This window comes from Misgurnus anguillicaudatus, chromosome 8, assembly GCF_027580225.2.
Source record: "Misgurnus anguillicaudatus chromosome 8, ASM2758022v2, whole genome shotgun sequence".
Taxonomy (NCBI): Eukaryota; Metazoa; Chordata; class Actinopteri; order Cypriniformes; family Cobitidae; genus Misgurnus; species Misgurnus anguillicaudatus.
This window is the reverse complement of record NC_073344.2, coordinates 25,393,687-25,409,116: the sequence shown is the minus strand read 5'-3', so window position 1 is coordinate 25,409,116 and position 15,430 is coordinate 25,393,687. Positions and strand designations below refer to the sequence as shown.

At 34.3% G+C, this 15,430-nt stretch overlaps 1 protein-coding gene across 3 annotated transcripts in view; it reads right to left on the bottom strand.

Moving 5' to 3' along the window:
- kcnq2b (potassium voltage-gated channel, KQT-like subfamily, member 2b) overlaps positions 1–15,430 on the bottom strand; it is a 47,113-nt gene that overhangs the window by 13,506 nt on the left and 18,177 nt on the right. For all 3 annotated transcript variants that reach the window (XM_055213841.2, XM_055213839.2, XM_055213840.2), the window contains exons 2-7: positions 11,275–11,365; positions 11,065–11,191; positions 10,635–10,810; positions 4,046–4,171; positions 3,512–3,622; positions 3,091–3,186 (exon numbers count right to left, since the gene is read on the bottom strand). In XM_055213841.2, coding sequence (XP_055069816.2) covers positions 3,091–3,186; positions 3,512–3,622; positions 4,046–4,171; positions 10,635–10,810; positions 11,065–11,191; positions 11,275–11,365 — 727 coding nt within the window. The remainder of the gene's footprint in view (positions 1–3,090; positions 3,187–3,511; positions 3,623–4,045; positions 4,172–10,634; positions 10,811–11,064; positions 11,192–11,274; positions 11,366–15,430) is intronic.

The window sequence follows — 15,430 nt, the reverse complement described above, 5'->3', positions numbered from 1 at the left end:
TATGAAGAATCAGTGGTTAAAATTACTTTTTCAAGGAGGGATTTACTAGATGTTTGGCTGTGAAGAATCGGTGGTTAAAATTACTTTTTCAAGGAGGGATTTACTAGATGTTTGGCTGTGAAGAATCGGTGGTTAAAATTACTTTTTCATGGAGGGATTTACTAGATGTTTGGCTGTGAAGAATCGGTGGTTAAAATTACTTTTTCATGGAGGGATTTACTAGATGTTTGGCTGTGAAGAATCGGTGGTTAAAATTACTTTTTCATGGAGGGATTTACTAGATGTTTGGCTGTGAAGAATCGGTGGTTAAAATTACTTTTTCATGGAGGGATTTACTAGATGTTTGGCTGTGAAGAATCGGTGGTTAAAATTACTTTTTCAAGGAGGGATTTACTAGATGTTTGGCTGTGAAGAACCGGTGGTTAAAATTACTTTTTCATGGAGGGATTTACTAGATGTTTGGCTGTGAAGAATCGGTGGTTAAAATTACTTTTTCAAGGAGGGATTTACTAGATGTTTGGCTGTGAAGAATCGGTGGTTAAAATTACTTTTTCATGGAGTGATTTACTAGATGTTTGGCTGTGAAGAATCGGTGGTTAAAATTACTTTTTCAAGGAGGGATTTACTAGATGTTTGGCTGTGAAGAATCTGTGGTTAAAATTACTTTTTCATGGAGGGATTTACTAGACGTTTGGCTGTGAAGAATCTGTGGTTAAAATTACTTTTTCATGGAGTGATTTACTAGATGTTTGGCTGTGAAGAATCTGTGGTTAAAATTACTTTTTCATGGAGGGATTTACTAGACGTTTGGCTGTGAAGAATCTGTGGTTAAAATTACTTTTTCATGGAGGGATTTACTAGATGTTTGGCTGTGAAGAATCTGTGGTTAAAATTACTTTTTCATGGAGGGATTTAATAGACGTTTGGCTGTGAAGAATCAGTGGTTAAAATTACTTTTTCATGGAGGGATTTACTAGATGTTTGGCTGTGAAGAATCAGTGGTTAAAATTACTTTTACATGGAGGGATTTAATAGAAGTTTGGCTGTGAAGAATCTGTGGTTAAAATTACTTTTTCATGGAGTGATTTACTAGATGTTTGGCTGTGAAGAATCTGTGGTTAAAATTACTTTTTCATGGAGGGATTTACTAGACGTTTGGCTGGGAAGAATCAGTGGTTAATATTACTTTTTCATGGAGGGATTTACTAGACGTTTGGCTGGGAAGAATCAGTGGTTAATATTACTTTTTCATGGAGGGATTTACTAGACGTTTGGCTGTGTAGAATCAGTGGTTAAAATTACTTTTTCATGGAGGGATTTACTAGATGTTTGGCTGTGAAGAATCAGTGGTTAAAATTACTTTTTCAAGTAGGGATTTACTAAACGTTTGGCTGTGAAGAATCAGTGGTAAAAATTACTTTTCCACGGAGGGATTTACTAGATGTTTGGCTGTGAAGAATCTGTGGTTAAAATTACTTTTTCATGGAGGGATTTACTAGACGTTTGGCTGTGAAGAATCTGTGGTTAAAATTACTTTTTCATGGAGGGATTTACTAGACGTTTGGCTGTGAAGAATCTGTGGTTAAAATTACTTTTTCATGGAGGGATTTTCTAGACGTTTGGCAATGAAAGATGGTTCAGTACGCACTTTATTTCGAACAACATGCGTCTCCTATCCACAACCTGTAAGTTTGATTATAGCTACATACTTGCTTAAATGAGTGTTAAAATGTTAATGTCTGTCGTCGTTTTTATAACCTGGACTAATGATGAATGATGTGTATTGATGTCGTTGTTCAAACTCCTAATATACTGACTGCTGAACAAATGGTGGCAAAGAGTTTTTTTATTGGTTTGGAAAGCCAGTGGAATAAATATTTGGAGCGGGCATGGGGAAATGTATCGGAGTATAAAGTAAACTTTGTCTTTAATATTGTAGTGGAGTAAGAGTAAAAGTAGATGCAAATAAAACATACTTATGTAAAGTACAGATCCCCGAAAAAATACTTAAGTAAAGTATTTTTACTTCGTTAATTACCACCACTGCTTATAAACAGAGATAGGATGCTTAAAATTGGCATCTTACTGGCTCTTGAAGAGAAACATGAGAGTCAGTAATGAATGACTGTCTCTTTAATACTGTAGGGTGATGTACAGTAGAGGTTTTCACTGGTCCACTTAGATCCGAAAACCCGAAGTCCGACCTGAGCAGGTTCAGGTGTAATATTAACGGCCTCAGATCTCGAGTAATTTAAAATGAATGTGTTTTTGCTGAATAGACCCGAGAAGATGAGATGGGTCTGTCTGCGGACTGCAAGACTGTGTGATTTAAGTTACGCCGCCCCCATCCTGTTACACCGCTATATTGTAGTCCGCCCGAACAATCTTGCGTGTGTGCATCGAGTCTTTGTGCTTGCGACATCTTGTGGCTGGCAGAAGGTTAACTTACACTGAGCCAGACCTGTCAATCAATTCTAAATGCACACTACACTGAAAAAAATGATTCATTGAATTTAATCAATTTTTTTAAGGTAAGTGGTTGCAATCAATTTATTTAAGCTACATTTAAACAAAAGTTTTATATTTTATTTTACGTTACTAATCTTTTTTGTTTAAATGTAGCTTAAATAAATTGATTGCAACCACTTACCTTAAAAAAATTGATTAAATTCAATGAATCATTTTTTTCAGTGTAAGCGGTTACCTTGGGTGTCGTCGTCAGATAACAAATGAAAATAAATGAGGCAGCGAGCCAAATTTGGTGAGAGGTCACTGGGTTTCCTTCAGTCTGACTGGTGCGTGCGGGGCTGTGGACTGCACACACTTTGGTGCCGTTTACATTCGGGTTAAAAAAATTGCTACTGGGTTGAGTTGGGCTTAGGTTTAATTTTCCCGGGTTTGTCTCGAGTCGGGTCTCTCTTTAAAAAAAAGTATGCACATCCGGTTCGGGTATCATTTTAGGTCAGGTACGTTTCTTTGGACCCGTAAGGACCTTTACTGTGCAGTACAGCTCTCACAAAACATACATTTTTCTCTGTTAATGTGAAATTGGTGGCACTAAATGTAACTGGGACAATAAACTCATCTTACCTGAATGAGGCCAGCGGCTGGATTTCTGCGTTTCTCGAAATGTTTCTGTCGATGTTGTTCCTGAACTTTCAAAGCAAACCCAGAACCCAAGATTCCCTGCAGAAGATTTGACCCAGTTTTACTACAATTGATATGATGTCATAAAGGCGGTGTCTGTATTATTTTAGATATTTTTCTGTTTTTATTTATTTAGCTGTTCAGCAGATCAGACTGAAATGATCTGAAATGAATCAATATCACAGGATTTATATTTGACTCTTATTGTAAGCTCTTCTGTTTAATAGTAACAGTAACTGTTTTATGTATCACTTTAATATTCATGATAAAGTACAGTGATCTGATCCAGTGTGATCTCCACAGAAGATTCGATTAAAAGAAAGTCTGTTTGATGTTATTTGTTCATTTCTCCCCAGAGACTCACAGCGGGAAGGGCGAAGAAGGACACGCCGATCAGGGTGAAGGTCGCTGCGAGAAGCCGTCCGTTCCAGGTTATTGGATATTTATCACCGTAGCCGATGGTCGTAAGAGTGATCTGAGGGACGGTGATGGAAACGTTGGTCAGTTTTAAGTTAACCATGAAACCATTAATCATTATTTATATTCTCATACAGCAATTCAGACATTTTTATTGTTTAAAATACACTGAGTGGGATTAACTGCTAATTGGTGAAGTCGTATGGATGCTTCAGTTTTACACGTTTCAAATCTTTTCTAAAAAAGGCTAAAGCTCCAATAGCATTTGACAGAAACTCCAGTGTTTAGAAACCAAAACAAAGTAAAAAAAATTCACATCCAGCAAATAACATCCAGTATAGTGATGTGTTTTTCATTATAAACCTTTAAAAACCCTCTGAATGTAATTTACTCTGGTTGTACCGCTCATGGGATGATATTGATCCAGATTACATTACTTGAGAGTACATTGTGTTCAAGTTTATCTGTAGAAAAGACTCACCAGACCCCACCACAGAGCATCAGCGTATGTTTCAAACATCACATTGTCGTCTTTCTCAGCGAGGTACACCAGAAACGATGCCAGGATCAGACACAGAAAACCAATATACCAGGCAGTGATCAGCTCCTGTCACGGGCACATACACAGTAAATATGACTTTTGGGGAACAGTTACAGCCCTGTATAATCAAACCAGACACTTTTAACCACCAATCACTTCATTTTTATGCACTTTTTAAATAATTATTCAATCACAATTTCTTTATGTTCATGTTTTGATTAAATGTTTTATTCTTTAAAAAAAAATTGTTCCAGGATAAAATACTAAACGATTCAACCAGATTTATACCAATTGCTGTGGGTGTTGCTGTGAAGTTGCTAAGGTGTTTAAAATGATTTATTGATCAAATCAATTTTAAAAGATATTGATTTGACCATACCATCGAGAAAGTTCCCTTCGGAGACACATTCATATTCCAGTTCTGATTTATGTCTGATGGGTCAGTGCATCTATAATACAGTGGGGGGGGGGGGGGGGGGTAGGCTACCCGAAGGTTATGTTTTGTACCTTTAAAGGTATATAAAACACAGTAACACAATGTTGTACCTTTTTGGGTACATTACTGTACCTTAAGGACCTGTTTTGTACCCCTAACATTTGAATGGTACTGTCACAAGAACAAGAGAACCCAAGCGCAGGCGACATCCGGGAGTGAACATAGAACATTTATTAACAAAGACATGAAAACAAAAGACCACGAAGGGGGAAAAACTACATTCAACATGAAATTTACAACACTGACTTAACATGATACACTCTGATGAAAACATTAAACTGAGTAACACTGCAAACGGCAAAACATGACACATTTGATGACAATGAACCAGCACAAGACAAGAGATAAGAGGAGATTAAATAGGGGAAACTAAACAAGATAACGAGGGCAACACAGGTGAAAGGGATGAACTGATAATGAATAATTAACAGGGAGAACAAGGGGGCGGGGACTAGAGACGAGACACCAGAGGCACATGAGCCTCCACATGAAACAAGAGACTGTCAGAACCCTGCCATCACGATAAAATATAAATATAAAACAAGACTCTTATGGCAGAGTCCTGACAGGTACAAAATGTGTCTCTAAAGGTACACAATAGGTACTTTATAATATTATAATATTAATATAACATTTTAATGTGTTGTATCTAGGGCTGTCAAAATGAACACGTTAATAACGTAACGTCAATTCATTTTAACGGCATTTATTTTTATTAATTTGCGATTAACACAACGCACAATTTTTGACCGTAGGCCTAGCACTTTGTTGGAAATATTGAGATACAGCCTTAGACAGAAAATAATCATCAAATGTCTAAAATGAACACAGATTTTTGTTTTGCAGGAAACATGCAGGAATTAGAAAATAAAGTGCAGAACTTGATATTAAAATAGTTATCAAGAGAGATAAAGTTCAGGACCTGATTGATGTTTAAAGAGTTATTAAGAGAGATAAGACGCTGACTGACAGATCTGAAGCATGCACATAGATCCTGATATAGGCATATATAGACAAAATTACAATATCTGCTTTAACAAGAATTCACACAGATATAATCTGTTATGTTTGGTTAGCTGTTGTGGAAAAATATCTAATGTGTAAGATTATATAAGATCCTTTCATTAAAGTAGATCTTAAAGCTGTCTGTCTTAATGTCAATCAAACAATAAAAGAAAGAAAAAAGTTGAACATAGATATTGTTTTTGACATTGTGTGTGCCAAATCTATTACTTTTACAGTGATTTTAAGGTATGGATGCAGTGATGGTATTTGAACCTTAAAAAATATTTAACTGTATAATTGTTTCACTCATAATAAAATTAGCATAAACCATCCATATTTGTCCATGCCCATGTTGATTAAAATATGAAAAACTTGAAAAGTGTTAAATTAAGTAAATATAGAACAGATAAAAATGTGAGATTAGATTGCGATTAATCACAAGTTAACAATGACAATCGTGCGATTAATCTAGATTAAATCTTTTAATCGATTGACAGTTGTATCCCATAAAGGTACAAAAATGAACCACCCAGTGACAAAAGAGGTAGAGATTTAAAACCTTTTATCTTTACAACAAAGCCATTTTATCTTTCTTATCATTACACTTTCTTTGTGGCTCTGAGATGGCGACAGGGTCAAATCAGTATTTGATCCTTATTTGTGTTTAATGGTTAAAACATTTTTATTACTAGCGCTGAATGTTTTTGGCCTTGAAGTCAGCAATGCATGAATATTAAAAACTTTATTAGATGTACTAATGCGTCTCACATTAATTAGGCTTAACCTTTGGTTTTTTAAGTGCTAATTTGTATTATTTTTCTATAATAGCTCAAGTCTTCGCTAATGTAGCAAAACTCCCTGCACAGCACAATCCTAATGAAAGAGGCTAAAGAAAAAAAAAACTTCTGCAGCGTCAGCATGTGTTTGTCTTCACCGGAGCATTCACAGCCTCCCTGTGGACCTCAAGAAAGAGGACACCGCTTAAACACAAGCAAGACCAAACAACACTGCAGTAGAAACTCATCTGAAAAATATACCTGAGAGATGAAAATAAATAGTCTAAGTCAAAGATAAGGATTATTTAACACACATACTGAGTGATCAGACAGATGCACTGCAGGTGATCTGAGGCTACAATAATCAATGTGCTGAATGGATAAAGCCCAAGAGCTTTGCATTTCTGAATAGGAAAGGTAGAGATGGTGAATCTCAAGGACACTCAGTATGACCAGGATGCTGAATAAGCAGCAGTTACGCCAACAATATCAGCTTGACACCTTCAGCAGTCCAGTAATGACACTTCCGTCTAGATGGAGAGATGTGAAAGTTATTTTGAGTCTTTGATGCCTCCAGGTCGGGGCACGAGGGCAGTGCGTCCCAAAATACTTTTGCTTTGTTATCTCATATCATCAGCTCTTTATCTAGCCAACAACATCACATATGTAACCTAGTTTCCTTTTTCATTTCACTTACACAGCATTAATTATTTACTATCACTATTTCACAGACAGTGATGCTTTCTTCGCTCTGCTTGCATGTGAATCTCTAAACGTTTTCATATCTTTGCATGCTCACCTTGCGATTTCTTTGTGTCTGTTTTTGATGTCAAATGTGTTGTGCTTTCAAAAGAGTTTCAAGTGGAAGCATGATAAAATGTAGCTGCACAGAGATCGAGCTGTGCTATAAATAGATCGTCTCTTCTACTGACGCACAGCAATGCAGAAGATTCAAGCAACTGCTTCTGTCAACTCATCATCAAGCCTATGAGGCATCAAGTCATGCTTTCTCTTAAAGAAAAACATAAACACCACATTCGCATTGACTGCTGAATTAAACACTGTAAAAATTCACATCATTTTTGGCTAATCAACACATATTTATGTTACTTTAACTTAAAAATTAAGTTATACAATTTCAACTTGAATTTTTAAGTTAGGTCAACATTTAAAATAGCCAAAACTTAAAATAGTAAGTTGAATTGACTTGCAAAAGCAAGTTGTCTTAACTTTGTGCTGCATTTTTTTTTACAGTGTATACGACAATAGTGCTGCCATATTGGAAAGGGCAAGACTGCCACACTGCAAAAAATGATTTTCAAGAAAAAAATTCCTAGTATTTTTGTCCTGCTTTCAGTAGAAAAATCTAAAAATTCTTAAATGAAGATGCTTTTTCTTGATGAGGAAAATGACCCAAGAAAATAAGTCTAGTTTTTAGACCAAAAATATCAAATTTAAGTGATTTTATGCATAAAACAAGCAAAAAAAAAAAATCTGCCAATGGGATAAGCACATTTTTCTTGAATTTTTCTTGAATTTAGTGTTTAAAAAAACTTTTCAAGATTTTTTTGCTTACCCTATAGGTAGATTTTTGTTGCTTGTTTTATGCACAAAAAACACTTAAACTTGATATTTTTAGTCGAAAAACTAGACTTATTTTCTTGGGTCATTTTGCTCATCAAGGAAAAGCATCTTAATTTAAAGGGGACAGAGAATGAAAAACCATTTTGACCTTGTCTTTGTTGGATAATGGTAGTCTACCCACATTCACAAACATACAAAAAGTGCTAAACATGCTAAACATCTCAGTCTCATAGAAATTCCTCTTTTAGAAATGTCAGCCAGAAAACAGCCCAATCTGAAAAACTGATGCTTATGACATCACAGGCATCTAACTGCCCTTCCACTTTAAAATAATTGACTACATTTTTTGAGCGGCAGCAAAGTCAGCCAATCAGTAATGAGATTGAAAGTTAAGCCAGTAGGGGGAGCCAAATAGGTGCAAAACCACTTGTTTCAAATCCCCCACCCTAATAGAGCTATCTGAGAGAGGATTTTAGGAAGCTTCTAAGGCATTACAGACCAAAACAAAAAAAATTTGTCTACATGTCACATCACAGAACAAGGAAAAATACTCTGTTCAATCATTCTATGTCCCCTTTAAGAATTTTTTTGATATTTTTACTAAAAACAAGAAAAAAATACTAAGAATTTTTTTCTTAAAAATATTTTTTTTGCAGTGTAGAAACATACAAAAAATTACTTTCTTACTTAGTATTTTTGTCTTGTTTTCAGTACAGATATCTAAAAATTCTTAAATCAAGATTTTCTTGATGAGCAAAATGAAAAATGCGTAAGAGGGGTAAGAATTTTTTTCTCACATTTTTCTTAAATTGTTTAAAAATGTTTTGAATTTTTTCTTACCCCATTGGCATTTTGTTTGTTTTATGAAAAAATTCACGTAAATTTGATATTTTTGTCTAAAAACTAGATTTATTTTCTTGGGTTATTTTGCTCATCAAGAAAATGCATCTCGATTTAAGAATTTTTAGATATTTGTACTGAGAACAAGACAACAATACTAAAAAAATATTTTTTTGCCGTGTACCACATAAGGGAGATGTTTTTTTTTTACATTTTTCGACTGATTCCTAAGGATTACAAACGTTGTGAAGTACAAAATACTCCAATTACTTTGAATTTTAATAATTAGACTTGGAAATGATTTAGTGTTGTAAGGAATTGTGAAAATTCCCTCCTGTCAAGTATTGATTTGGCTTACAGGAATTCTAATCTTCAAAAACTTTGCACAGCAAGTTCCTGCACATTCGCTTTGAATTTTCTGTGCTGTCCTGCCAAACCACATCAACCACAAACCACAAGAAGATCAAAGTTCTCACCCCAGAACCATCAGAACCTTAAATCAGAACCTCTTTTATTATGGGTTCTTCACCTCTGCTCATCTCAGAAGAATCAAGAAGATGTTATCAGATCTGTGTGAGTAACACCAGATGTTTGGGTTTGACAGATGGCTTATAATTAACCTCCTAACACTCAAGCTTTCATTTGTCTTTTTTAGATTTCTTACAGCTATTTTGGGGTTAGGAAAAACCAATTCATATAATAACCAAACATTTTTCTTTGAACATGAAGCACTGCAATTGTCCATGTTTGTGTACCAACAGGTTCCAGTTACACAGAATTAAGTATTATGGTGCAAACAACAACAAAAATATTGATGTCCATGTCCAGGTCTTAAGATGTTAAATGGCTTTAGTTAAATCAGCTGTGTATTTATTAAATCAATCAAAAGACAAAAGTCTTGATATGAGAAACATTTTAGAGTTTACAATGCAAAAAAAAAAAAAACTTTCTTACTTAGTATTTTTGTCTTGTTTTCTGTATAAATATCTAAAAATTCTTAAATCAAGATGCTTTATCTTGATGAGCAAAACAACATAAGAAAATAATTCTAGTTTTTAGACAAAAAATATAAAATGTAAGTAAATTTGAGATTAAAACAAGCAAAAAAAAAAAAAAAATCTGCCAATTGGACAAGAAAAAACATCTTGAAATAAGTTTACTTTTTTCTTAAACACTTAATTCCAGAAAACTTCCAGACTTTTTTCTTACCCTATTGGCAGATTTTTTTTGCTTGTTTTAAAGGCACACCACGGAACTTTTTGGCCACTAGGGGACGCTAGACATGTATTTTTCTATAGCATCCTGGATTGTAATGTAAATATAGACATTAAAAGAAAGGTAAATATGTGAACACAGCATCTGAATACAGGGAACTATATGCAAGATAATCGCCATCATTTATAAAGAAGATCGCATTTATGTATCAATCAAGATTGTGAGTTTATATAAAAAATTGCCTTAAAGGGGAATCGAACCCGGGGTGTCTGTGTCACAGGTTCGTGACACTAACACGGTGCCACAGAGTCACATAATAGAAGTTTCTCTCTACACTCCTTAGCCTCCAGCAAAATTCACGTTAAAAAAAATTTTGTGGAGGAAGTGACGTAGAGTCTTGAAAATTTATTATGAAGGTTGAAAAATTACATGGTGTCGCTTTAATGTTTAATTGTATATTTTTTTTCTAAAAACTAGACTTATTTTCTTGATCATTTTGCTCATCAAGAAAATGCATTTTGATTTAAGATTTTTTAGAAATTTGTACTGAAAACAATATAAAAATATTAAGTAAAATATTTCATGTACACATTTTCAGTCATCATCTTGTTACCTTGCTGTGTGCATAGACCACAGATCCCAAGAGTTTCCACGTTCCTCCACGACGATCCATGCGGATCATCCGCAGAATCTGGAGGAATCGGAGACTCCTGATGGCCGATGTGGCGAACACATTTCCTTGCGTTCCAGCAGCCAACACTGAGATAGAAGCGATTAAGACCATGATGTCTGTAAAATACAAAAGCAGGAGTGAACGGCTGGTATAAACTGATTGAAAATAATGCTGTTGTCAGTTTTTATCACTGACATATCAACTTAACAAACAGTACTAGAGATCTTCGTGCAGACAGAAGCTGTAGTCGCGTGATGCCCGCAGGCGTTTCACAGATAGCTCGAGTCAAGTGAACGGACTCATATTAATGATGACGCTGGTGTCACACTTTCCTTCATTTAACCAGAAGTCTTCACGTGAATGAACTCACCGATAACACAGAAAGGTTTCCTGGCGAATTTCAGTCTCCCGCGCCATCCTCTGTATCGACAACAACATCCCGCAGACCAGATCCTCACAATGTACTCCACTCCAAAAACCACTATGGTTACAATTTCCTATATGGAAACACAGAGGTTAATGTCAAGTAAGCATTGCAGTGTTCAGATGGTCACCTAATAGTCACTGAAAGTTCATGTACCAGTATATAAAGGGCATCTTCAGAGCTCTTCTCATATTCTTTGATGGTGGAGAAGACAGACAGGACCAGACACGAGAAGACCAGCAGAAAACTGAAATGATAAAACAAAACTCTTCACCATATGAATCCATTTGGCTCATCATAAAATGTCTTTATAAAATATTACAATAATACATTTATTATTATTATGTGATGAATATTAGTCTGCTAAACCCATTCTTTTAACATAAGAGTTCATTATTATTGTGTCTAAAAGGAAAAACAATATATTGAAAATCTCTTCTGCTTATCAGTTATAGACACACAAACATTAAACATATCTTCTTCATCTCTTGATCTCCAAATGATTCATTCAATTTGCTAAAAAAGGTAAGTGGTTCCAGTCAATTTATGTAAGCTACATTTAAATAAAAACAACTAGTAAAATAAAATAAAATAAAAAACTTTTGTTTAAATGTAGCTTAAATAAATTGATTGCAACCACTTACCTTAAAAATGTGAGTAAATTGAACAATTAATTTTTTCAGTGTACAGTAGGTCTTAAAAAGTTGATCTTGGTCCCGCTTGCATTTTACATGAGATAGTTAATGTAAATGTTGATTAAAAAGTGATACAAATAAAAAAGAAAATGCCCTAAAAACTCACATCAAGGAAAAAGTATTGAGTAAATAAGTTGATTTTTAATGGTGACAAATGAATTGCTTTAGTTAAAGTCAATCAGATTACACCTCTTAAGGTCTTTTCTGAATTAATTCTCCACAAGAAAGAGACAAAAAAAAAACAGGTGAATATACAAAATCTGTCTCTCTCTCTTTCTCTGAATTATGCTGGGGTTTCTCAATCAGAAAGCAACATCATCTATCTAATGCTCTTGTTTAATTAAGTACTTAATTGACATTAAAATTATGTCATAAGTGGTATTATTAATTTAAACGATAGATATGTAATCTCATGGCTTTAAAATTGGGCTTTTTTAAAATCAAATATATATTTTTGGTTTTATGAGTATATACCACAGAATGATGTGTCACACACTTGCACACACTCACGCACACACTGTGAGATTTATTAATGTTGAGCACTGGTAGTGACAAGGCTATTTTTCAGTTTTCAGTCAGTAAAAAGCAATGAAATGAGTTTCTAGACAGAAGAACAGTAATCTGTCTTGTGGATTTGTATTGTACTGTAAAGTGTAATTGGACTTAACAAAAGAGAAGAAGAAAATATACAGCACTGTAGCACTGACTTCTGTTTCATTTAAAAGATGTTTTCTGTCACTTTAAGTTTGTTTTTTACATCTTAGTCAGCACATTCTGCTAATGAACATCAAGAGAGAACAAGAGCTTCACGCTTCTGTGTTTAACAAGGATTCATTAGAGATTACACACACACACACACACACACACACACACACACACACACACACACACGCACGCACGCACATTATCTGATGATATTGAAACTGTTTTGAATAGACATCCATAACAGTGTTGTGTGTTGTGATACAGTTTTCTCTGTAAATAAGTTTTCTTATGTCAATTAAATGAGTTCTGCTCATGTTTTGTAAACAAGGTTATTGCATCTTTTTTAACCAATTATTAATAAATAAATAAAAAATCTGAGATGCAGGAGATTTAAGCAAATATCTTTCATGTGCTCCTCATTTAATCTCATTGATATTTGGCAAAACATGGAAGAAAGACTTTCTTTTCTTTCCTATGGGTGATAATAGTTTACATTTCCAGTGTTGAATATAAAAGCGTTTCTTCATGAACTCTTCTTTATCATTTACGTGTTCACTTATTTCTATCCACAAACAGAATTGTGTGCATTATAAAGATCTGTGATTTGTAAGTTGATCTGTATGAAAGTTCTTGTTACAGATTAAAGATGTCTGTCCAGTAGTTGAATCCTAAAGATCAAACCTCACTCCAGTGGATTGAATAACAGAACCACATCTCCCATTATAGATTATTGACCCTGAACAACAAACCCAAATCTCTTTCTGTCTCTCTCTTTGTATGTGTGCACGCAATCTGTGTGTTGGAGTGTAAGCAGTTCATTCTGCTGGTTCAGCTTCATTACATCAACAGGATTGGGTTTCATGTGTACAAGTCACCAGACATCACACATGTATACGAGAGAAGTCTTTACTAATTCAGGGATGAAATAGATTTTGCACAGAAAACAGATTCCCTTCTGATCCAGACTAATATTGGTAGAGTAATATTGGTTAGTGTTGGTCTATCTGGACAATCATTATAGTTATGTTCATCACAATTTGAAGCTGATGGATCAGTATGATACGCTGGTTACCAAATTTATTTCAGAAGTCACCTATGAGAGAACTGAATTCAATGGTGAACAAACCTCAATGATAAAGATTTTACACACACATCTCTTTAGTAATTCAATGAGTTTTGCTAGATATGTCTAAATGTGTTTATGTTATAATTTATATATATTATATTTAAGAGTATTGCTATTGACTGAACAAGTACAGCATGATACCCGATTTAAAAACTGCTCATTCATCCATAAAAACATTATTATATTTGTTCGAATAATCTAAAGTTTTTGAAGCATCATATTATTCAGCCTGGTCTCACTGTGGCCTAACTTTCAAAAACACAAACATATTTTTTGTATGGTTAAATAAATGCTGAAGCGTACAATGTAGACGTATTTTTACAGCTAAAATCATTTAAAAATATTTCATACCATAAAGATTGCTGTATAATTTCTCTTTAACCATTTTATCAATAATGTTACCACCCAACTACCAACCTTACCCAAACACAAACTTTTTATACCAAAATATGAAATATATCATGTATTATTTTTATATTTTGCAATGTAATGGACAGAAATGTGTAGGACATTTTTTGTAACAATATAGCATTTAAAAAAAAAAAAATTTTGTATGTCATGGCAAACAAACTAAATATTACAAAATGGTTAAATGATTACAGAAATGTTATTCATTTTATAGGTTTTAAAGTGTAGTTTTGTTTAATATTGTGTAATTCTCTGAAAGTCATAATCATTTCAGTGGATAAATGAGTAAACTTAAATTAATAAGTCAGAAAATATGACTGAAAACATGTCATTAATACGAGTAAAAAAAACACCAATGGCAGTGCTTTTAATATTTATGAATAGGAATACAAGAGTACAAATCTGTAAAGCTGTTAATACGTAAATAATTAACGTATTAGTCCTGCATGTCAATACGTCAATAGTATACGTTTCAGTGTGTATAACAAACGTATGTGTGATACAAGCACACTTTACATAAAAATACACACTTATTCTCATGAGATGACGTTGCATTATAACAATAAAATTATCTGTTAATGTTTGCATATTTCCCTCAGACACTGAAACTAAACACAGCATGTGAATATTTCTGCAAGTGCATGAATATTTCAGGAGACAAAGGTTTAGTTTATGATTGGTGGTCTCGCAGTAACAGTCTGACACCTCATGGCTCCAATCCTTTAAAGCTTTGGCAGCACAGTCTGTGTTTTTAACCACATAAACATAGAAGCAGAGCTTCACAAAAACACAACCAACAACATCTAACAACTCAACACATAGTGTAGAGGTTGTGTTATCTTTTACTGTTATTGATTTGTCATTGAGAGAAACACAACATATGGGCACTCAATACACCTGCTATATATTAATGTTTCTTCTGTTAATTCTTGAGTCAGATCTTTGAGGTTTTCTTAAGCGTCTCCTCAGCTGATGTTATAACACAGAATCTAATAAGTGTGCAGGACGTACGGCTCTAATGCACTCACTGAGGTTTCACACATTGAGTCGCTGAGGCTTTAATACTGCACATGAAAAAGATGCTGTGAAACGCACTTCAAAATCTGATTTCAGTTTGATTTGTATGGCAGTAAATTATGTTGGTGTAGCTTCACTGCAGCCAGGACATTTTCAACAAGACGACTATGAGCAATCCATGACATCAGCGGTGCTTCCCCACGTACAACATGTGACCAGAAGATGCCCTTTTCACACAGAGATTACGGAAAATACACGGACAATGGATTTGCCGAGATTGTTTTATTTTTATTTTACCGTAAAGATCACGTAATGACACCTGATGTATTTAAAGTCCTGCACTTGATAGGTTTATTCACAG